The 23,686-nt window shown below is 42.9% G+C and overlaps 2 protein-coding genes across 2 annotated transcripts in view; one reads left to right on the top strand and one right to left on the bottom strand.

Moving 5' to 3' along the window:
• Positions 1-14,630, top strand: part of GREB1L (growth regulation by estrogen in breast cancer 1 like) — an 81,301-nt gene extending 66,671 nt beyond the window's left edge. Inside the window, exons 24-33 of the mRNA XM_019473761.1 lie at positions 3,574-3,729; positions 3,926-4,065; positions 5,803-5,964; positions 6,294-6,498; positions 7,206-7,371; positions 8,334-8,561; positions 10,013-10,154; positions 11,277-11,477; positions 12,706-12,844; positions 14,467-14,630. Coding sequence (XP_019329306.1) covers positions 3,574-3,729; positions 3,926-4,065; positions 5,803-5,964; positions 6,294-6,498; positions 7,206-7,371; positions 8,334-8,561; positions 10,013-10,154; positions 11,277-11,477; positions 12,706-12,844; positions 14,467-14,630 — 1,703 coding nt within the window. The remainder of the gene's footprint in view (positions 1-3,573; positions 3,730-3,925; positions 4,066-5,802; positions 5,965-6,293; positions 6,499-7,205; positions 7,372-8,333; positions 8,562-10,012; positions 10,155-11,276; positions 11,478-12,705; positions 12,845-14,466) is intronic.
• A 3,609-nt stretch (positions 14,631-18,239) lies between these two features.
• ESCO1 (establishment of sister chromatid cohesion N-acetyltransferase 1) overlaps positions 18,240-23,686 on the bottom strand; it is a 33,729-nt gene continuing 28,282 nt past the window's right edge. The window contains exons 10-12 of the mRNA XM_009285645.2: positions 22,933-23,076; positions 21,811-21,998; positions 18,240-19,228 (exon numbers count right to left, since the gene is read on the bottom strand). Coding sequence (XP_009283920.1) covers positions 19,081-19,228; positions 21,811-21,998; positions 22,933-23,076 — 480 coding nt within the window. The 3' untranslated portion in view covers positions 18,240-19,080. The remainder of the gene's footprint in view (positions 19,229-21,810; positions 21,999-22,932; positions 23,077-23,686) is intronic.

Raw genomic sequence — 23,686 nt, 5'->3', positions numbered from 1 at the left:
TAGTGATAGCGGGGGTTGCCCCGACCCAGGTGCAGGACCTTGCACTTGGCCTTGTTAAACCTCATGAGGTTCACACAGGCCCACTTCTCAAGCTTGTCCAGGTCCCTCTGGATGGCATCCCGTCCCTCAGGCGTGTTGACCACACCACACAGCTTGGTGTCATCTGCAAACTTGCTGAGGGTGCACTCGATCCCACTGTCTATGTCATTGATGAAGATATTAAACAGTACCGCTCCCAGTACGGACCCCTGCGGGATGCCACTTGTCACCAGTCTCCATCTGGACATTGAGCTGTTGACCACTACCCTCTGGATGTGACCATCTAACCAATTCCTCACCCACCGGACAGTCCACCCATCAAATCCATACCTCTCCAGTTTAGAGAGAAGGCTGTTGTGGGGGACCACGTCAAAGGCCTTACAGAGGTCCAGATAGATGACATCTGTAGCCCTTCCCATGTCCACTGATGTAGTCACTCCATCATAGAATGCACAAACCCTTTTAAAAATGAGTCCTCTTCAGCGTGTTCTTTACATAACTCTGTGGTTTTGGAATGAAGATAACTCCGTGATGCATAAATCTCATGACCATTAGACTGACATCCTGAAAATGTAGTTGTTGTCAAACCTTTGAAAAGTCCAATTTGTATTTCTGCTCAGAAAGTGCTATTAAATGAAAAAAAAACGTATTTTCCTTTGATTTGGAGCTTTGGGGACTGTTATTCTCTCATTATTTGAACTAAAGTACCCCAGAAACTTAGGATGAAATATCAAAATGTAAGAGAAGTTCTGCGTCATGCCATCTGGCCTGTTGTGATCACAGCAACGTGTCACACCCCTGCCAGGAATGCGTGGAACTCCATCAGAAGACCAGTTTGGGTTTGTTTGGGGTTTTTGGTTGTGGCTTTTTTGCTCCCACTACTTCTATTGGAATGCTTTTCCAGAGCCCTAGTGCTCTGATGTTTGAAAATACTGTTTTATTCTCCAACCCAAAGATGTTCCTGTCCCAATTATAAACATTCTCTTTGGGACCAAAGAAAATATTAATTTAAATTAAAATACTTTTTCTCTTATTTGATGTTTGCTTCTATGGTGTAGTCAGGCAGCAATCTTACCCCCTCTCAGCATTCATCTAGGTAGCCTGGATCTTCTTACAGGAGCCTCACAAGTGACAGGCTCTTTATTCTCCTTGTCGGTTTAGTAGCTCCTGCCTGCACATCTATTTTCAATTTATCCTTCTGTTACATGGGTGACCAGAACTGAATATGGTATTCTGCAGGATGTTTAACCAACCCAGCGTACAACAGCTCATGTATTCCCCTGCCCCCACTGAAAGCCCCATGACTGATGAAACCTATGACTGCTCTGGTCTCTTCCATTCTCCCATTTCACTGGCACTGATATGTAGCTTGTACTCGTGGGTTCCTCTGCAACTCAGTCATTTCCAACCGAGGTGCTCCCAACCTGCTGCAGAAATGCTTGTTATCAGTCCTTGACTGTACATGACTCGTATTTTTTCTGTTAAATATCATCCAGTTTCTGTTGTTACAGTTTTCGAGGGCATTGAATTCTTTCTGGATGATCTTCGACTCCTTCTCCGTATTGACAATGACTCTTAGAGTGTGCCACCAGCAAACTTAAGCCTTTTTTTTTTTTTTTTTAGTTGGTGGTATTAGTGAAAATATTAAACAGTATGCCCCTCTACTGATCTTTTAACTTCATTGGTAATCTCCATCTGCCTTAATGCTTACGATGTTACATGCTGCCATCTTCTGTTTAATCAACTTTTTCAATTTACAGACCATTCACTGTCTCCATTTTCTTCAGCTGTATTAATAATTTGTCATATAGTATCATATCAAATACTTAAGTCCAGAAGGATAAGATGGCATTGCATTTCCTTTGTTCAGAGAAATAGATAACATCATGGCTGTATAATGAAAGTAACACAGGATTTCTTTGGTCAACCCATGTTGCATTTTATTACATTTTTCATTTACTTCAACATCTTTAATTATTTCCTTCACCCTCCCCAAGTTTTGAGTATTACCAAGGTCAAAGTAATGGACCCAGAGCTCCACAGATTACTGTATCTCCTCTTAAATGGTGATAATATACGCGCCATGCTTGCATTGAAATCAGGCAAGAGCCTGATTTCGCATACCTGTTCTTTCAGAAAACTGGCATGGAGATTATTCTTTCTCTCTGTTTTGAGTGCATATCAAGCTTCTAGAGTTTTGTTTCCATCTTGGCTTATAGTAAACCTTTTATTCCCTTGAAAACATAATCGTCAGAGTAAAAAGAAAATGGAAAAAAAATTTATATAGTTGAGGTGATATAGCAAAGAAAATTGTTATTTGTTTTCATGCACTTTTCTGAGGTCCACCTCAGCTTGACATTTGGCAAAGCTTATTTTATCTCACACTTCTTGACATTTAAGACAAAACTTCATTGATTGGTGAGCTTTTTCCATTCCTCATGGACTTTGTTCGTTCTTAGTGTCCTTTTCGATGTAGTCCCTCTGAAGCCCCTTCCTCCTGGTGTTTTTATTTTACTTGGTGTGCTGGTTACTGGTTGTTTGGCAACTGCAATTCCAAGAAGTCCAAGTCTCATTCATAGGCAAGTCCCTGGTTTTCTCAGGCCAGCTGACTTACAGGGTGAGCTTTTTCAGGATTTGTCTGTATGGACAAACTAATACGCCTCACCTGCCCGGCAGCTTGTGTTAATTTGAGCGTGACACGGTGCCAGTGAGGTTATGACCTCTAAACTGCTGCTGGCTCATGTCCTGTTGGGTCAGTCAGGGTAGGGTGAGCATGTGCTTGCCTGTAGACCCAACCTTTGTTTCATCTGAATTTGCTTTTCTAAAATCAGTAACCTCAGTTACACACCTACTTTTGTGTGTTCTTCCATCTCAATTTAAACTGAATTGACTCACGTTCAAGCTGCAGTCCAAGGTTGTTTTCTTTGGCCAGTGCTTTCTAATGTTCCCATTACTTACACTTGATTTTCTACTTTTGCTTTGATCCAACAGAGGTAAGTCTAAGAAGTTCCAGTTGATCCTCGCTGGCCACATCCCATTCTCTAACAGGAATATGTCTTTTACTGCCTTTATCGTGTGCCACCAGCTACTAGTTCATAAATTTATACAACCTCTTTCTCCTTGCTTTCATCCTTCTGCCTTTGGATACTTTTGCTTCTTGTTTACCCAGTGCTCCTCATTCCACCAGAGAGGCTCAAGACTACACCTGTATCTTCTGCACAGATAGGATCATTCATTTGAGCATTTTATGCTTAAACCAGAGTGAATTATATGTCAGCAGCTTGATGAGAAGCAGAGCAGAAAGATACCTATGAGGCTCCTTCACCTGCACGCAGTTTCCAAGGAATTGCCATTTCTTTGAAATGGCTTTGTGTGCATTATAATTACAATTTTGGTAATATTTATGATGTTCAAAAATGTCTGTGTGTGTGTGTGCACCTGTGTGAGTTCCTGGGCTATTGTAAATCAGCAAACATCACGTGAACACCATTCAGCGGGTATCTGATACTGCTTACCTGAAGTGTGTTGTTGCAGATCATACAGAAAACAGTGAAATTACTCAGTCTAGCAATGACCACTGGCCAGATATTGAGATCTTCAGCAAAATGTCTTTTGACCTGAATGTACATGACCCCAAGTACAGAACTATAAGTCCCGTATACACAGAACAACTGTCAAGAGTGAAACAAGGTAAGTAGAGTTTTTTAGGACTACTTTCCTACAAAGAGTCAGGTTTTATTGGTTTGATTGAACACATGAGTTCACAAGAGCCTTTAATCTCCAAAATGAAATGAAACAAAACAATTTGTGTGTTCTTTACAATTGTTACTGGGATCACAGTCTTTGTTTTTAACATTCATAAAATTTCTGTTTTCTTTGTGCACAGAAACAAGCAAAGAAACGAAATCAGAGGAACCTAAGAAAAGGGACACTGTGTCCATGATGTTGACTAAATATGCAGCTTACAACACATTCCATCACTGTGAGCAGTGCCATCAGTATATGGATATTAATCCTGCCGCACAGGTTGGTGTCAAGGTCCAAGGGTAAACTGCATCCTTGATTTTATTGTGGTCTCTCCAGGCGTACCGCTCTGGTCTCAGGACTCATGCTTTCACCTTCCCTGAGGTGGAATTGTTTAATTCTTCCATTCTCCGGGGAGATACTGAGCTACAGACCGTGGAGCATCAACTGTGTCTGCTGCGTTCTGCATGAGCAGTTCTCCCCTCCAGCTGCCTATGACAAAGGGTGAATATTGTGACTAGTTGTCTGAAGCCAAAGCGTTATTCCACCTGCCCTGCCCAGAGGGTTCGCAATATCTCATGGGAGAGGACTGTAAAATTAAGAGAGATGCTTGTCTTACCTAAATGCCAGCCGTCCACACCTGTGATGGGAGACTGGAAGGCCTACTTCTTCCTCCCTTTGTATGTAACTGGGCATGCTTCTCAGCAGTAGCTTATGAGTCACTAGACAAAAACGATCATTTTTAACTGTTTAATTAAAAAACTTTTGATCTCTAAAACAAATAGTTATGCTCGCAGGAAACTGTCAGGTAAGATTATTCCTGGTTAATAGCTCAGGCATTATTTCTTAACCACCACCAATAGTTTACTTGGAGGTTTCTTATCTCAAATCATTCTTTCCTTGCTTGCTAATCTTTTCCAGCAGCTTGCTATTAACCTAACACAGCGTAGACACACTGACCTGGCAATGTACAATGTCAGTTAGCTCGGAGCAGCACCAGCAGGTCTGATTTAAACCTCATGCTTCATTAAGTCCGTCGACACAGGCAAATCCTCCCAAAGGACATCTGTTGTTCCCTCCACTCATCTTTGTGCATGTGGTCAAACATAACAACTAGTAATAAATATAAACATCTACCTGTATGTGCAAGTGTGAGTTGCGTATATAGAATGATGATAATTGAACTCAGAGAAATTACACATCCAAAGGGTTGTCATTGGATAGCAGACATTATGAAGGGAGAGAGATTCTTCAGTGCTTTAACAGAACCTAAATAAAGCCCCTTTCATTTTTCATCTTTACTTAGGCTAGTTATTTCAATTCTTTAGTAAAGGTTATAGAAAGATGACTGCTAAGAGTAAATGATTTGACCTTGTAGTAAGACAGATGCTTCTGTAGGGTGAAATCTTTTCAGATACGTAGGCACTTTGTATACACTTACTTACACGGTTCAGTGAAGCACTGTGCAAACTTAAGCTCACCCAAATTCTTCATAGCCTTGTTAATGGCGTGATCTGCCTTGGTTACCTAGCTGCTTAGAAGAGTATTGCCACAGGAAAAATACCATACTAATGCAGCCATGCTGCTGCTGAGGTGTCTGAATGGCAGTGCCTTCTGCTGTGGAGGCACACCCACACTCTCCACTGCTCTTTGAATCTTCTGGGAAAACTTATTTGTACAGTTTGTTTCCTAGTATATATATTTTTCACTTCTCCTTGTAAACATTGATAAATAATTTCCAGCTCAAATGGATTTCAGGAGTCCAGTTTGGCCAAAGATCATTACTGGTACAGAAAGCTGCTTGTTTTAATAGCAAGGCCAGTTACGTGCCTAAGTAATGTGGCTTATGGTAGAGGAAAATGAGAATATAATAGAGTTAACTTCAGTTACTGAAAGATAATGTTTTGGATGTTCTTCTCTGATGGCATCCAGTATTGTGACTGTAAGAGCAGGTTGCCATATACTCCTTATGTGTTACCTGCCTGCAAATCTTTCTTCCACTTTTTTTGTTGTATACAGATACCTGACTCCACTCTGCATGCATTCACGTTTTCATCCTCGATGCTAGGAGAAGAGGTTCAACTGCATTTTATAATCCCCAAGTCCAAAGAGAACCATTTTGTCTTCAGCAAGCAGGGAAAACATCTAGAAAGCATGCGTCTCCCACTTGTTTCTGACAAGGTGCGTGTGCTGCTCTTACCCATCTGCTGGCTACATATGCTGAATGCAGTCAACTTGACATACATTAGCAAATTAATGGTGGTTGGCTGGGGTTTTTTTTTCTGTTTTCTTTTTGTTTTAAAGTCCTTTGCATAATTCTCACCCGACTGTCCTTAGAACTGGAGTTTTTGAGGACAATCATCCCTTTTTGCATTCCTAGTTTTCAGTTCATATGTGTTGCAATGATCAATAATCTTAAAATCCAGTATAAACAATAAATAAGTAAAAATCCATATCAGGAATAACCTGCTTTTTACCTAATGTTGCCAAAATATCTCCTGTTCCAGCAGAATTTGAATGCAGTCAAGAGTCCTATCTTCACTCCATCGAGTGGGCGTCATGAACATGGCCTCTTGAACCTCTACCATGCCATGGAAGGCATCAGCCACCTTCACCTCCTCGTAGTCAAGGAGTATGAAATGCCGCTCTACCGTAAATACTGGCCCAACCACATCATGCTTGTCCTGCCAGGCATGTTCAACAATGCTGGCGTTGGTAAGAAACACAATCAATGCATTGCTGTGAAGATATCAAAATCCATGTTGGACAATGTGGATCATGTTGTTGAAGGAGACGTTGCAGCAGCTCCTCACATTCGTGCTGTGATAATAGCAGCAATAACTGTGCAAAATACAATAATGTGTAAGAACTCCTGTTAGGGACGTGGAATATATGGTTGTATTCATCACTGCCTTCTCAATTTAAAGTCTGATGTTTTATAGGCCATATTCACTCACGTTATTCAGCCCTGCTGTGTGAATGTTCATTCTAGACATTTTACGCATGATTTTTCAAATTGCAACTTTTTTAGTTAGCTGCAGCTAAATATTAACTGCAGCTGAACACTGGGGGCTTGAACTTTGGACTTCATTTTCATGGATGCTGAGTTTTTTCCTGCAAGAAGTTTTAAGTAGCTTCAGTTTTAGAATCTCAGCCCCTTCTTTGTTCAAGATACTTTATTAATGCCCACAAAATCAGGTTCTGCAGAGTCTCTTAAAAGGTCCAGTCTTCTTGGTATCTGCCTTTTAGATTTACTCACACTGAAAAAGGGACATACTGATTTCTTTTTAAACTAAGATGTTACGAGCACTAAGTTAATAAAGGGTAATGACTGCAGATGTTCATGTAGCCTTTCTCTGGGAAGAGAGAATGATAAAGTCTAATAAAGATCTCCGTATGTTTTCTTTATGGTATTTTCTCAGGTGCTGCTAGGTTTCTTATTAAGGAACTTTCCTACCACAATCTTGAACTGGAACGAAACCGCTTGGAGGAACTGGGAGTCAAGCGCCAATGCGTGTGGCCATTCATCGTGGTCATGGATGACTCCTGCGTCTTGTGGAACATGCACAGCGTCCACGAACAGTCAAAGTAAGTAACCACTCAGCGCTGGGGTCCCTGCACTGATCCAGCACAGACAGCAGCACACCGGCGACTTAGGCTCATCTCTAGCATCTGACAGGATATGAAAGACCAGACAACTGGAAAAGTCGGGCAGCTGCTGGTAACGTACTTGAAATATTGCTAAGCAAAAGCAGCTTTCAGCAGTGGCTTTGATGTAATAACACCAGGCTGCCAGTCTAAAGGGCCTCATAGAGGTCATTATTCACTCAATTATTATTCAGATAGCCCAGGAACTGTACACTTGGACATTAGATATATTGTCTAAAATGCAAAAAATCAGCTCTTCCACTCAGAGCAGTAGGAAGGCTGTAGATTTGTCTTGTTGACTGCCAACATCCAACCTCCTGTTGTCGGAACACTTCCACCTGGCTCTACCCTTACATCCGTGTCCCACAGTCAGTACCATCAACAAACCTCTGCTTGTGCTTGTTCTTTGCCTAAAGCCACTCTTGCTTTTAGTGACTATTTGAGTGATTTCTCAATATGTTACTTCCCTGATTTGTTTTGATTCAATTTATGTTTCTCAGTGAAAACAGTTTATTTTGGGAACTTTAGCTTTTTAGAAGGCATTAAGCTCTTGATCTTCTCAGCACTTATGCTGTCCATTACAGAGAAAATAGCCTTCCAGAAATGGTGCCTAAAGCAATTCCTTTTCCCTTTCTAAATTTCTGTGTAAGACCTTATTCTGCTGAAAGGTCCATTTTCTTACAATGACTAAATTGATGGGATAAGATTAGTTGGCTGTTGTTTAAAAAGTCTGCATTTATGTATATATTTTTACAGCATCTAGAGTAAACGCTCTCAATTGTTAATGGAACTTCTTGGTCCTTTGTATACACATATGTGTGTGTGTATATATATATATGCAGTGTATGTTATATAAAAATGATAAGCCATGTTTGTATGTTGTGTATGATCACGTTTTGCAGCCAGTCCCTGGAGCCTGGGGGTTCCAGCAAGAATGTCTCTCTAAAAAGCGTCCTCCAACACATTGAAGCCACCCCCAAAATTGTTCATTATGCAATACTGGGTGTTCAGAAATGGAACAGCAAGCTGAATGCCAGGAAAGCAAAGGCTCCATTCTCCAGGTGCCACGTGCGTGATTTTATACTGCTCAACATAGACCTGACCCAGAATGTGCAATATGATCTAAACAGGTAGGCAATATATGTATGTGGTAAAATAATATGCTGGCATGATAAGAATCTTGTCATCATATTTCTAAATGCTGTCGAGATAAATAGAAAGATCCTGTCTAAGGTAACGAGCACACAATCACAAAAATAAAACACAGAGTGATAGATGTTGCATCTGAACGAATAAGGCATCAAAATAAACTTACCGTCAGCCAAAAGAACTGGGAGAGACAGACCGCAAGGCAAGGGCAAGGGAGGCTGCAGAGGACTGAAAAGGCGGGGGGAGAAGAAGAAACTTCAGGAGAAATAAGTAACCGCGAGACCAAAAATAGAAGAAAGAAACCAAAATTACATCAGTCACAGGAAGAGTGTGGAGCTTCCAGAGTGCCTCTGTAAGAGGCAGGAGCCTCTTGCATGACTAAGAACGAGAGTATAGGTAATGGCTGAGCCATTGCTATGTCAAATGCTATGAGGAGGGAGGAGGGATTCCTTGTATTTCCCTCAGTCAGCTATCCCCCCTATTGCCACTTGGGTTTGCAGTAAAAACAGATTAATAAATAACTTTCCACTATTTCCTTCCTTTTTTTCCCCTCCTCCTCACCTAACTCCATCCTAAAGCATTTGCAATAAAGCACTTATCATGGGGCTTTACCTCTGTTTTTCATCACAGACTGAAGCAATATCCAATTCTCCCCCTCCCTGGCCAAGTGAGTTTAGAATAAACCCTGTCTCTGCTAGCCACAGACTGGCCGTGGGGCATCTCAGCCTGGTCTCCTGCTGCCGTTTTCAGGGATCCCATGTATTTGAGTGAGGAATTGTAGCCTGCCAGTGCAAGCTGGGGGCTGGTGTGGCTTCTAGAGCGCTTGACTTCACATTTTGTGGCTGGTTGAATCATGAGATGGGAATCAGCCCACAGAAGTGAGCAATTGCATCATAAATAGCGCAGGATAAATGTTACTTCTCAGCTGCTTTGTCTCCCCTAGCCAGATACTTGTCAAAGCCACATTTATCCCTTGATTCCAGTTCATCAAAAAATATGTCATATGGAACTGGCTTGTTCAGAAATGGAGGTTGGTCACTGCAGAGCTTCTCTCAGTTCTAAAATATATATAAAAAAAGGACTAAAAAGAAGAAAAAAAAAGGAAAGGGTAGGGAAGAAATGATCGACGCCAGTACGTGACGAGGGTGAGAGGGCTAACCAGACTTGGTATGGGGAAGAAACGTACAGACGCACTGAGAAGTGAAGATTTGTTTGGTCTTAAGATGACCAGAAGTTGCTTTCCTACACCAGGAGCACGCTGAAGGAATGAGTCTTCAGAGCTGTGTAGAGAGTTTGTCTAGGCACCATATCAGATGGTCTCAAAAAATCTCTGCTGAGCCCGTTCCGGTGCATTTCAGCAGCGGGTGTGTGAATGCTTGCTCACGCACAGCAGCCACACAGCTGGTTTAGTGATCTTGTGTTTAATGTCCAGGTATTTCTGTGAAGATGTAGATTTTAATCTGCGGACAAACAGCAGCGGCCTGCTCATCTGCCGCTTCAACAACTTCAGTGTCATGAAGAAGCATATTCAGGTTGGAGGACAAAAGGACTTTGTCGTTAAGCCAAAAATCATGGTGAGTGTGGATGTATGCTCCGTCATAGGTAAAGGGTAAAATCAGGACCCATTTCCCCTAGAAATAATGAATTCTCTAGCCCTTTAGATTTATTTAGTGTTTACTTGACATTCGTGGCCTACTCCGTGGTAGGGCTGCCACGTCAGAAATAGAAAATAATAAATATTTTGCTAATTATAAATTATTAACAATAATCCTCCTAATCTATTAGAAGATGGACTGGGATTGGAAAGAGTTTGGTCTAGCTGTTCACTGGTGTCTCTGACGGAGGAAGAGTTTGCAGACATACACTCTGATCAAAAGCAGGCAAGTTGTACTGGACTAGTTTTAATAATTTTAACACAGCCACTAGTTTCCAGTGTTTGCTGGTTTGTGATGACTTTCAGTCCTTGCACTTCCCGACAAAGAGGGACCTGAGGAAAGGCACTGAAAATTGCAACCTTCTGAAATCCACCCGGGAAATCCAAGTATTTACAGAAATGGTGTGGGGATACCAAATATTTCATACAGAGTATGTTACACCTGTGCCAGCTTTAAATGGAGGTATATTTCAAAGACTTGGTTTTAATCTAGGAATCTTATCGTTTGTGTTCCTGGTGGTTTTAAACACATCCCACACCACCACTCTTTTAAAAAAAATCACCTCTGTATTTCAGATTTAACTGACTAAACCCTGAACTTGAGTATTTTGGGAGGTCATTTGCTGAATTTTCCTTTTCTTGTGGTTGCAGTGGAATCTGTAGTCATGGACTGGCCTATGAGAAAACGCCATAGAAAACGTTTTCTGTGGATGACTCCACACAAGGAGGATGTCATTTCCTATACTGTCCAGGAGTAAGGCAGGATGAAGGGCTTTGTGACAATTTGAACTCCCTATTTTATGTCCCTTCTTTAGGCAAGCAGATATCCACAGCAGTACTTAGCAACCGCAGAAGAAGTAATTTGTTTATTTCTGTGCTGTGGTGCTATGTCAAAATCGAGTGGGGGTTTCTGATTCTTTCCCCCAGCTTTCTCTCTCTTCCTGCCCTGTCATGATGATCCCTTCCCCAGCCAGAGGAACTCCTGTAGAGAAGATACACTGAGCAGGTGGGTTAAAAGGGGCTCCCCTTGGTTTCACTGCAGGTTTCGGACAGCCTGGCACCAATAATGCCTCTTCAGTACGTCTGTGCCCCTGACAGTGAGCACACATTGTTGGCAGCCCCGTCTCAGTTCCTCCTGGAGAAATTCCTTCAACATGCGACGTACAAACTCTTCCCAAAGGCCATTCATAACTTCAAGAACCCGGTATTGGCCATTGACTGCTACCTGAACATCGGGCTCGAGGTACGAAGTATTTGCAGGGATAATGGGGACGAGTAAATGCAGACCTTTACTTCCAACATCTTTTTTGTGTTGAAAACCCCTTCTTTTATGAACCCTCAGCATCTAGGGTAGCGTTTGAAGACTTTGGTCTCCAACAGGGAGACTCTGCTGTTGGAGCTAAAGGGCCAACTCCACTGGAAGAGCTGGTGGTAAAGCCTCCTAGCTGGCTGGTGTGGGCAGAGACCAGAGGTCTGTGATGGATCGATGTGATTTGCAAAGGAATTGGGCATGTCTGTCTGAAAGAATATTTCGTATGAAGCAAAAACCCGAAAGTGATGCCATTCTTGACAGAACTTGGTGTGCTGCATAGTCTGTACAAAAACTATCCACAAATTTTTTTTAGATCACTGTCCTATCATACAGCGCTTTATTATCTGTGTGTGATTTGTCCTTGCAACAAACTTGTTTTGGCTGAGAGAGTTTCTGATACGACCCTTGTCTGGTGGCTTGCTTTGCTGATGGACAAAGCTCATCCTTTGTAACGCAGCTCTCCTTTTAGATGCTTTTCTTTTTATGAACCTGGGTTTCTAGGGAAACTAGGTTTTTGCAAGTATGTCTTAGGTGTCTGTAGGTAGGGAGATCAGAATTTTTGAACCCCATTGGTCAGTTTGAACTGGGTCTGAAGCAGGGTGAGAGTCTAACAAAGGGTTTTGTTCTGACAAATTTTATGGAGGTCAGTGGCAAGATAGCAAAGAAACCCTTTGATACAGAACAGCCATCACGGCACTGAACCACAAGAGAGCCCCAGTGTTGGGAACCACTTAGTTGATGCTTGCGGTCAGCAAGAGAAGACATGCGCCAGCGCAGAGGAGCTCAAGCTTCAGCGGTTTCAGTACTCATGGAATTGCTTACTGTGTTTGACAGATGTATCCTTATTAGAACAACCTAAATGATCTTAACAGTCGTTATAAGCAGGTAATTCATAGAGAAGCAGAAAATCAAATTGAATTATGGAGAGCCCTGAAAGAACGTATTGCAGATTTGGTGACCAAATCTGAATCTAGAAGTTTGTCCCGTGTGTTATTTCCTAGGGGAGGTTCGCTCAATACCGCATTCTTGTTGGATTGTATTCTTACCAGCACCAGCTGACTCGCCTGTTATCACTAAGTTATATTCCATTGCACTTAAAGTCATACTTAGACATTTTCTAACTCGGAACCGCTTCCTTTCTTTCTCCCTTCTGTTTCAGGTTGCTATATGCTATATTAGTTCCCGCCCGCACTCGGTCAACGTCAACTGCGAAGGGGTGTACTTCAGCGGACTTCTGCTCTATCTCTGTGACTCCTTCGTTGGTGCAGACCTCCTCAAGCAGTTCAGGTTTCTGAAAGGTAATCTCATTGCTCTGCTGGGCATCCCGGGTGCTTGCCTGCCAAGTAATAACGGGGAGGAAAAGGGAAAGGCAGAGGAATAACCAGCTTCATTAAACAGCTCCATTATTTTCACAGTTAGCGCTGCCATTGTTTTCAAAAGAAATAGATGGAGTGTTTCTTTTGGGAGTGTATAAAACTTCTGTTCCTGTTGGTAATAAGTGCAACTAATTGAGCCTTCGCTAAGCTTTGATAAATTACATTCATTAAATTATTTTAAAGTGACATAAAATGGAAATAGGTGCAGAAAAACAAGGATACATGGAAATCGGTCAGTGAATCGTGCCGTCAGCAACTTGAGAGTTTAGAGCATAGGTGTTACTGATGAAGACGAGAAATTCTGCTCTAGTAATCTGTCTACAATGGCAATCAGCATTCAGTACTGTAGACCAGGGCAGCTCTTAGCTGGAGGATGATGGGGTCTACCCTCACCAGAACTTTATAAACCTCATTAAAATCTTTCTTCATCATTTTATCTTAATACTAACAAATGGCAAATCGCCGTAGGTATTTAGTAATGCTAAAGTGCATTACAGAGCTCCAGTGCATTTGTGGTGGCACGGCTGAACCATTTTCCTCTCGTGCTAGTGAGGATGGTGCACGTGCCTGGGGGTGCAGCGGGGATGACCCTGAGCCAGTCCCAAGAACTGCGTTTTGGAATTTGCTCCTGCACCCGTTTGGGCCCCCCAGCGCGGGGGCGGTGCAGAAAGGTGCAGCCGTGCGGCAGCCGCGGGTGGGGATGGTGCTGCCGTTGCCAAGCCCCCAGAGCTGATGTGGGCTGAATGCAGCCAGAGGGGCCGCTTGGTTTGTTGTTTCTTGGGCAAGGGGCGGTTTCTTCACAAAAACGGGCAGTGGATGCCTGGTAGGAAGGGCCTTCCCCTGCTCGAATCAAGCAGAGGAGGGATCTGAACCTGAACTTTCCGTGTGTCAGGTGTATGGGCTGCAGCACAGAACAGAGAAAGCCCTGAAGGTGTCCAACTCTCCTCCTCATTAAATGCCTACGCGGTCTGGTAACACCAGGTGGAAGGAAGCTTGCAAGTTTGTTAAGCCAGAGAAGTTGGGGATTTGGTTTATTATTCCTCTTACAGTGCTTTACTAAGGGGAGGTTATAGCAGACTTTCTCAGGAGCCAGCTGTGGGACTGACTGTGGCTTGGCTTAGTGGAGTTTCATCATTGAGCTTGTACAAACCCAAATGTCCCGTAAAACAAACAAAAAAGTAGGCTTTATTCTTTTGGCATAATTATCAGTAGTGATTTAAGGATCTTGGATTCAAGTTAACGTTCTCTGCTACGGTTGATGATACAAACACCAGTCAGGCAGCAACGTCCTGTGATACAGAGCAGACCCCACACCACGCTCGCTTCTCCCTGTCCATGCCTTCCTGCAGACGGACACATGCGCCTCTGTCCCGGGGCTCACGGGACTGAGCTGAGCCTAGGCTGGCCGGTTGTTGAAAGACCCTTCTCATACTTCTTTTCTCCTACCTAGCAGCAGAGATTTCTTTAAAATACCTTTGGGAAATGAATGAAGGAAATAGAGTTGTTATTGTACCCTGAGAATCTAACGTGGTTTTCAATTGAAGGTGCCACCCTGTGTGTCATATGTCAAGACAGAAGCTCGTTACGGCAGACAATAGTCCGGTTGGAGTTGGAGGATGAGTGGCAGTTCCGACTTCGGGATGAGTTTCAAACTGCTAACAGTAGTGACGACAAACCACTCTATTTTCTTACTGGACGCCATATATAAGCTTCGCTAAGACACCGCTAACAAAGAAAAAAAAAAACTTTTTTTTTTTTTTAAAAAGTACAATCACTGTGGAGCAAAGTGCAACCAATATTTATCTAGACTGCTCTAAAGGATTCCCCACAATTCTGAAGTAGGCTTCATTCCTAGGGATAAAATGACCACATCAGTTATGATTTAAAGGATCCTGGATTCCAGTTATCTTCACATCAGTCACAACCGCCGACACTACTCGCAGAGCCGACCAAGCTGTGGGATCTGGGAAGCGGACGCAATTTGGTTGAAGAAGAATTCTTTTTATATTCAGCTGAGCTAGGGGAAGAAGCTGCTCTCAGCAGCTGCTAGCTTGAATGCGTTACGTGAAACGCAACCCAGCATGTGGAATTTATCGAAGATATGTGGAGGAGAGCCCGCCGTGTCTCTTCAGCTCTGTACTGCGGTACAGGAATACTCAGGGGTTTGAAAATACAATATAACGTAGATATTTGTATTAAAAGGAATAGTCTTGTTCTCTGTGCAGTGTTAGTTTAAAATTTGTAATTGTGTATGTATTGAAACTGTCTTTGGCAAAATTTCCACAGGTGTTCAAAGTTTACTACTTAAACCTGAACAAATCAGCAAATGCATGGCAGGCACTGTGCACCCAGGTTCTCCTAGCACCGTTATTTCACCCCATTAGGTACCTCCTCCTCGGCTCCAAGGACAAAGCAAAAGGCTTCTCGTCGATGCTCCCTCCTCAGTTAGAGGGCAGAACAACTTGCCAGCAAAACACCTGCAGTTTCTCATTCTCGCCAGAGTTTTGAAAACCCGCGGTCCGTCCTCCTCCGCGTGTGGAAACGAGTCCTGCTGTACGTCCGAGGCCTTTGTGGTGGGCCGTATGCAACTTACTCTCGGTGTCCTTTTCACTCAACTCCAGCTGGCTGCAGAGCTGAGATTAGGTCTGTCAAGCCATACCCCTATGTGAATCAACATGCCAAAAAATGTGCAGGATGGCCACGCTGCCCGAGCTGGATTTGAGAGAAAACAAACGCGCGTCCAAGTGAAACGGAAGGTATTTTACAACAGCTCCGGGGGGAGCGGGAGAGAAGTCCCAGGGAGCTGGGACTGCTCGGGAGAGACTCTGTCCGGAAGCAAAGACCTTTGAACGCGTCACCTAACGCTGTCAGCCCTTTATTTTGCTTAACCTCTGTAAATATTGGTTGTAGCGGTAGTCGCACGTTGTTCTACTTACGAGCGTATTACTGATCCTTGTTAAGTTGTTCCGGAATGAACTCGGTGCGGCAGCTTTTAGTTGTCAGGGTTAAATCGTAGCAGTACGCTGTTCTGCTGGCGCAGTTAGCATGCGTTGCCCCACTGAGGTTTCCCTACAAAACAGAATAACCTTCCTGCACATCGTGACCCCTTCGTTAAAAAGAAAAATGCAGCGTGTTCTCAAAAGCGGTTCAGGAATATCAGTTTACTCCCAAGCAAGCAATGAAACTGACGCATCTTTATCCCTGACCCGCAACTCATGGGAGAAGGACCTGCCAAAGCTGCATTTTTTTTTTTTACGCATAGTGTTAATTAAGCAACTTTTTTTATCTTGTGAAAAGAGATGTTTACAGATGAAAAAACATAATATATTCGACGGAGGCTAAAGGAAAATGGTTTGCATATGTCTGTGTTAATGTAGCTTAACTCTGATGCTGTAAATTTAGCAAATTTCAGATGAACGACCCATTTCTGTAAATTTATTTTTTTATTTTCCTTCAGACACAACCTGCCTTATCTATTTCAACACTTGGAAGAAGTAGGGATATAAAAGATGCTTCTTGAAGCTTTTGATACACACCCGAATGTATTCCGGTAGTTCTGGTTTTGCCAGAAGGGCTTATGGCCAACCCCGAGTCTTAGTGTGGTGTAGAAGTTCCGGGTATTACGTGTTCAAAAATGGTTTCCTTTTTGTTTGTGTATTTGACGTTTGCACTAAGTTCTTAAAATTCCAGGTGCTGAGACTACTATGAGGAGTTAGCCCTCTGGTGAAGCAGTGCGAAATTGTCCTGGAGGTTGAGAATGCAGTCAGAAAGTCAGCGCGTTTGCCTGCCTTGACCAAGTAATAGTAAACCCGTTTCCTTAACTCTCTCCCGTGCGGCAGCGAGGCCTCTCGGCAACGCTCTGGCCAGAGCGCGCCAAAGGAGTAGGCCCGTCCCACCGAACACTTCAGCTGGCTGCCGGGGGGCTCCTGGGAAGGGGGCCGCTGCTTGGCAGCCAGGCCACTGCTGTTCCATTTCGGTTTTAAGCCTCACCATCACGGCCATTCTTATGAATGTATTAAATCGGCCGGCGTTCTGTTGTACCTGTAGATGTTCTGTCTACTCACAGGTTAAATTTGAATGTAAACTAAGATTTAAAGAATCATATGCAGATGCTTTTTGCTTAACTTATGTAATTGCTTTCTGTGACTGTTGGAAGAGGGTTAAAAATGTTGCTTTCCTAGTGTAAAGTTTTCTTAACCAAAAACTTGGTGAATTTAGCTTCACTAGTCAGTCTACCTCATGTTATTGTTTATGAACTGAACCTGTCTGAAGTTGTGGCTACGGTATTGTTTATAATGTGCTTTCATTAAATTTGAATATATTAAGTTACCATTTAAGGCTGCCTCTCTTCACTGGTACTTTGCACAGGACGCCGTTTCTTTCTCTCTTCACACACGACAGCGCTTGCCCCGGAGAAACCCACCTCATCCTGCTAGCGTGAATCCCACCCGTCGGTTTTAAAAAGAGTTAACGTGGTGGTTTCAAACTGGGTACCTGGGGTCTGGGAGAGCAGCTTTGTTTCAGGCAGCCAAGAGGGAGGAGGTACGCGAGCTGTGAACACCAACTTTCAGCCCCCAGACGCGTAAGCGGTTGAAAACCGGCCTCGGTCGGTCTGGCCACACTGCCGCAGTGCTCGGGCAAGAGCTTAGGAGCAGCAGAAGCACCCCGGCACGTCTTGCTTTCCCAGCCCACCGGAGAGGATCGATCACCTTTAGGTTTTCCGTGAACCCGCACCGCGTTGGTGACAAAGCCCTTTACAGTCTGCTCCCAATCCCCTTGAAAAGGACAAGTCGCCGCTTGGAAACAAGAGCCTCTACAGCCCGGGATTCACCACCGTTCAGCCACTTCGGGTTTAAATATTCCGAGTAACCTTTCAGAGGTGGTGCGAGTTCTTTGCTTTAGCTCTAGCCCAAGGTAAGGACAGCACAATACAAACAAACGTCTCCTGACTGCACGCACGTCCCAAAATGGAAGCAAACCCTAAGTTTCAATTTAATTAAATCTCCCCCATCTTACATTAGGCTTTTAAGCTATTATTCCAGGCTGAAGGCATCACCTCTCGCCTTACTGTAAACCCTCTATCAGGATGGTGTTGATCCGGAGCTACTGGGGACCTGAACCTCGGGGTGTGACGCAAATGCACTGTCACAAAGGGAATTCCGACCCCAAGCAGGTCTGAATGCAGCGACTGTGTTCTCCAGCGACTGCCTCAAAACAGACGCTGCCCGTAGCCACTAAGGTAATATTTCACATGCACAAGTATGAAATACGCTAAAGATTCATTCACGCTTAGTATCAATACAGAGTAACTTTAAAAAAAGCTATCAAGTATTTTATTTTTAATCTATCTACATTATGTACAGATCAAGAAAGGCCACAGCAGTTTTTCAACATACAAACCCTTTAAAAGAGGAGAGATTTATGAAGGAGTGACAAGTATCAAAGCGAAGTCCACTAACAAAGGTGTATACTCAGTACAGCACTTGAAGAAAAATGACGAGTACACCAGTCCTCGGGGTTTTCATTCCACCTGTTACTCTACGACTAATCTGGGGGAGAAGGGGACGGGGTGGAACAAGTTTCCGAGGCTGCTGACACGCAGTAGGCTGCCTTACGCCCAGCAGCACACAGAATGCACCCCGGAAGCCACCGTACGGCCTGTGAGGGCGACAACTGCACCGTAACGCTTCTTGCCTCGATGCAACTGAGCGCAGCCTTGAACTCTGGCAAGCAAGCAACCGTCAGCGGCCTCGCCCAGCTGCTGGAACCGGCGGTAGGAGATCAGCGTTACAGTACCGAGCGGCACTGGTATATCACCACGTTAAGAACTTCAGCATGTACTCATCAGTGAGACTAGAGTCTTTGCATTAGTTTACAGTCCACTATGAACAATTTTCTGCTGCATGTAAACATGACTAACTAGATAAAATACAATCAAACCTTTGTAAAAGTTAATAAAATATCTTTCTTTTAAAAAAAACAAAGTTAGCCTATTACTGCATTGTTTACAATTTTAATAAAATAGTACAACCTTTCGGTTGTTACCAGTCCTGAGTTCACTGTAGTAAAAATGGCCCTGGCTTCTGCTGAAGGTCTGCACCCACTCGGTACGTTTTGGCAGAAGTCTCCCAATAAAAACGGAATTCCTTCGGGAGCAGTTAAGTCTGGTGCTGTCCGTTGAGGAAGTTGTATACCAGGAACTGGCCGGTGCCACAGTACTGCGTTGCAAAGAGTTTTCCATCAGGAGTGGGGTCAGAGAAAGCGATTTCCTCTTTACTTAAGTATGAACCATATATGAAGTTGCTCCTGTTAGGGGAGAGGGAAAAAAAAAAAAAGATCATTACCCCCAGGGAATAATGCAAGAATGTTTATGCTATTAGGCCACAAGCCATTAATTCAGGGGCACGGACATTCAAAAGGAAGAAGCTCTATTAGGAGGAGACAGCTCCATTTATATGATCTATCTCCTCCTTCCAAACGGCAAGGAGGAGCATTTGTTCCGGGAGGGTTTTTGTAAGGTTTTGGTATTTTAGAAGAAATGTTCGTACAGAGCAATTGCTTGCGAGCTGCATCAAGAGTTCAATTTCAGAGTTTAAAAAAAAAAAAAAGTTTGAATTCATTCCAACTATTTCTTCATAGAGAGGAGACTGCTAGGACTAGCACTCCAACCACTAGGAATGAAAACGTAAGCTACAAACAAGCTAGGGTGCTTACAGAGGGGGCTGAAAGGACCCGATGACATTTCAAGTTCCTGGTTTGAGAAAAACATCCGATATTTGGATGCGAGCACATCTTGGATTAATTTAGAACATCTAAGAACACAACCTCAAGGCATAATTCATAAGTGATACGCTTTCAGTAATAACCACCTGAAAAGGAAGATTCAATTTGCTTAACTTCTTCTTCATGAAAGTATTTTATGTATGTTTCATTCTTATTTGAAGAAAGAGGAGAGAATCAAGGGATGCCATTGTACTTTTCCAGATGGCTCTGTGAGCAAATTTAGAAAATTGATCTCAGGCTTTAAGACCTCGATCAGGGGGAGGAGGAGGTAACGTTTACCCTTGGAAATGGAAGAAACTCCCATTAAAGTTAAGTTTTTTAACTCCTCTAAAACAAAAACTTGCATGTACTTGCAGAGCAACTATGAGCTTCGATCATATGGACACCTCCATTAAATCTTGAGGAAAAGACAATAGGAACAAAATCCTTTCTAATTATTACCAGCTTTATTACCTTCTCTTTAGTGTATGTAGGAACAGGATTTTGCAAGGTTCTTAAGACCGTCTGACCAGCTTTTTGTGGCTCCAGGCCGGCTGTGAAAGCTCGAGTGAAACGGGGCAGGCATTCTCAAAATGGACTTAAAAAGTCTGCTAGGATGCCGCCTTCAACATTTCGAAGTCAGGATTTAGCTGGCTACCAGAATCATCCTGTTCAAACTACCTTTTGCCACGAAAGACATTTAGGTTGAAGTTTCACTGGCAGCTGAGCAGATCTAACCGCTACTGCCCTCAAAAAGCAGGTCTCGCTCCTCTCCTTTGCCTTCTGCAACTTTCTGGGCTCCCTCATTCATGCCAACTCTAGAGCTCATCAGACCTTTCTACAAACCAACTGAGCACCAGAATAACACAAAGCTTTATTTGGTGAACCTGTTTTCTACTAACGTAGCAATGAGCTAACGGAAGGCCAAACAAGCACCAGAGCACAGCCAGAGCACAGCCAGAGGTAAGACGCGGTGCACAGCTGAGAGGAAGCCTGAGACCTCTTCTCGCTAGCTGCAACGAACCATTAAAATTGATTCTAAAGATCCTTTAGAGCTGTAACTGAAGGAGCAACTCCAGCCTTGCTTTGGGGAAGAAATCTTTCCTTTAGAAATAGTTTCTAGGAAGCTACTGAATACACAGTTAAAAATCAGCCAAAAATAGAACCAAATCATCAAGTTAATCTGCTTATCTGAATACAGCTTTACAGTCGATAGTTCAGACAGAATGTGATCCGATAAGAACTTTCTAGTTGCTCCACCAGCCAGGCAAGATGCGTTCTGCAGAGCAGAACAGCTTTGCTAGGCTCTCCAAATACCCAAGAGGGCAAGGCTTGGCAGACACAGCAGGACCTCTGCCACAAACTCCAACAAGATGGAGCTAGCCAGGCACCTAGCACAAACCTGACAGCCCAGCAGTAGTAAGATTTGGGTAGTTCTTGGCATTACTCAGAACAGGTGTTTAAACTTCTAGGAAATGTCACTGGAAGAAGCCTAAGGTTTGGAAAGTCAATGTTCTTAACATTTCTCTAAACAGTAGCGCGGATGTTTGAGTCCTTTTATGGATCTAGCACTTGGCATTCAGCTCGATACACTCATCACTAGCTACTAAAGCTCCATGGAAATTGAAAATACCTCATAAGGCTCAGTGAACCTGAGTAAAGAAAGAAAAAAAAATACAGTTGGAAGCCACCAGACTATATCAAATAGCGCAGTGCACTCATCTCTGTTCTCTCTCCCTTTCCACCTCTAAGGAATGCACATTCAGCCAATGGTTAGGTCCCAGTCCTTAACACTTGGGTAATCTCACACTTTGACCAAAGACGGTCTCATTTCCTTCACTCGTAATTACCTCGGAGGAATTTACCCAAGCTCATTGGCGGTCTGCTAGGGTGACCCATTGCAATTGCACTTAGCAGAAAGACTTCTGTTAAAGACAAGCTATTGCAGAATACTGACGTTAGTTATTGAACTCCACGTAATACCGGAACTGCCAACTGTGCTCAAATCTACATCCCCAGTATCACCAGCAGCTTAAAAATACAAGCTTGAGACACACAAAGCAATAAATGTCTTGGACTGAGTTCTCTCTAAAACACATGTAACCAAGGAACTTTTTTTATATTACCTAAGACACTCTATCATCCGAGAAGCAATCTTCTTTCGACGCATCATGCTGAATACCCATATCCGACTAATCCCACAAATAGCAGGTTCTGGAGAAGTTGAACAGCACCATGCTTTCTGTCTTTCAAATATGACTTTCTCGTTTTCTGAACTGACTTCTGGAACCTTCTCTTCTATAACTCTGTAGCCCTGCAGGTGATGTAAAAATTGTCACTTTATAAAAGCTAATGACTGAACAAAATAATTCTTGTGCAATTTATTTCAGTTAAACATACTTACGTGCTAAAATGCCTTACCAAAAAGGCTGCGTATTTGTGTCTCATTTAATTTCTCTTAAGAGTTTCAGAATTGGAACAGATGATAAAAGATTAAACCAAAAAACCCTCTAAAGCTTATCCGATTTAAAGGAACAGCAACAAATAATCCAATTCTTATTACCACCTGTATTAAAGTGTTTGCATCAATTTCTCTGACTTTGACTGAGACTGTTTTGCTTCTCATCTGCTACTCCCAAGGGACGGCAGAAAACACCACAGTTTACAAGGGAACAGACAGAATACGTGACAAAGCTCTGACATCAGTTTTTAGTACTGCAACTGGCAGTACGACTTCTTGTCCTGCTCGCCCCTGCACAGTTCTGCCCTCTGCTTCTGTTCGCTGTGGAGCTGTTTGACCCCGCGGTGATTCAACTCAGTCCTACAGAGCACCCACTTCTTCATCTACGTTGGATTTCTGCCGGGCAGGGAGGTGAATCTGCTTGTCAACAAGCAAGAGGAGAGCCAGAGCTAGCGTAAGACTAGCAGAGGAAGACAAATTCCACCCTTTGGCTGAAGCAAGTTCTTAGATGAGCAGGTCTGAGCCAAGTATGACACCATACATGTGTCTCATCTCAGCATCAACTATACAAAAATGAGCAACTACATTTCAGAATGGTCTACCACCAAAAGTCTCTTCCTCTGTGGAAAAGGCACACACGGAATACTTATTTGCTAAACGGCTAGACTTAAACTCTGAGGTAACTCTGTAGTTTCAGAATGTCTGAAGAACACAGTCACTATGCACTAGGTTGCCTAGTGCATACAACCTATGACATAGGTTGCCCTTCTCCAAATCAATCACTTACCCACTGGATATGTTCTGCAATTAAACAGCCGATAACTTTTTTGTCATTAGAAATAAAAAGAAGAGTTTTAGTTCTAGAGTAACACATGAGCGGAGCTTGCTGAAATCCCAAGTCATTGTCTACCATTTCTCTAATTTCTTCAACCTGTCAAAATAAATTTAAATGCTGTGTAAGAAACACGTGTAAATATACATTTGTATACATTTACATTAAAATTACAGATTTGCAAAAATACACTAAGGTATCTAGAACACAGAAAGCTATTCCAGAAGTTAAGGATTATCCTAAGTAACCTGCAACACATCGGTCCACATAAATGTTCCCTAAATAATACTCGACTGGAAATAGGAAGAGTAGAGACGTCTAAGTCAGCTTCCACTAAGTCCAAACTTCAATTACTCGAAGGCTAATAGAGACAACACAGATAATCAAAGTGTGGACTCTGATATTCTGGAAGTAAATGAGATCTATGCCAAAAGTTAAACTAGCTTAGTTGAAGGTTTTCTGTCTGTTACTTTTCAAGTCTTGAAAGAACTAATCCATTAAGGGTTTTGAGCAGATGATAGCAAGCATGGTGCCGAGGCAGCTAGAAAATGTATGCATTTGTTGTAAAGGAATGAATAACTGTCGCCTCTTTCCTCAAGCTTTCGGCTTTTCCATTAGCTTGGCAAAGAGTAACTGAAACTAAAAATAAAATTTTGTCTAATATCAGCAAGTTTAGAAGAAATATATAAACTCCAGCACGAATGTAAAC

This window comes from Aptenodytes forsteri, unplaced genomic scaffold (assembly GCF_000699145.1).
Source record: "Aptenodytes forsteri isolate BGI_AS27 unplaced genomic scaffold, ASM69914v1 Scaffold23, whole genome shotgun sequence".
NCBI lineage: Eukaryota > Metazoa > Chordata > Aves > Sphenisciformes > Spheniscidae > Aptenodytes > Aptenodytes forsteri.
The sequence above is the reverse complement of the archived record's forward strand: the minus strand, read 5'-3'. Positions and strand labels throughout refer to the sequence as shown.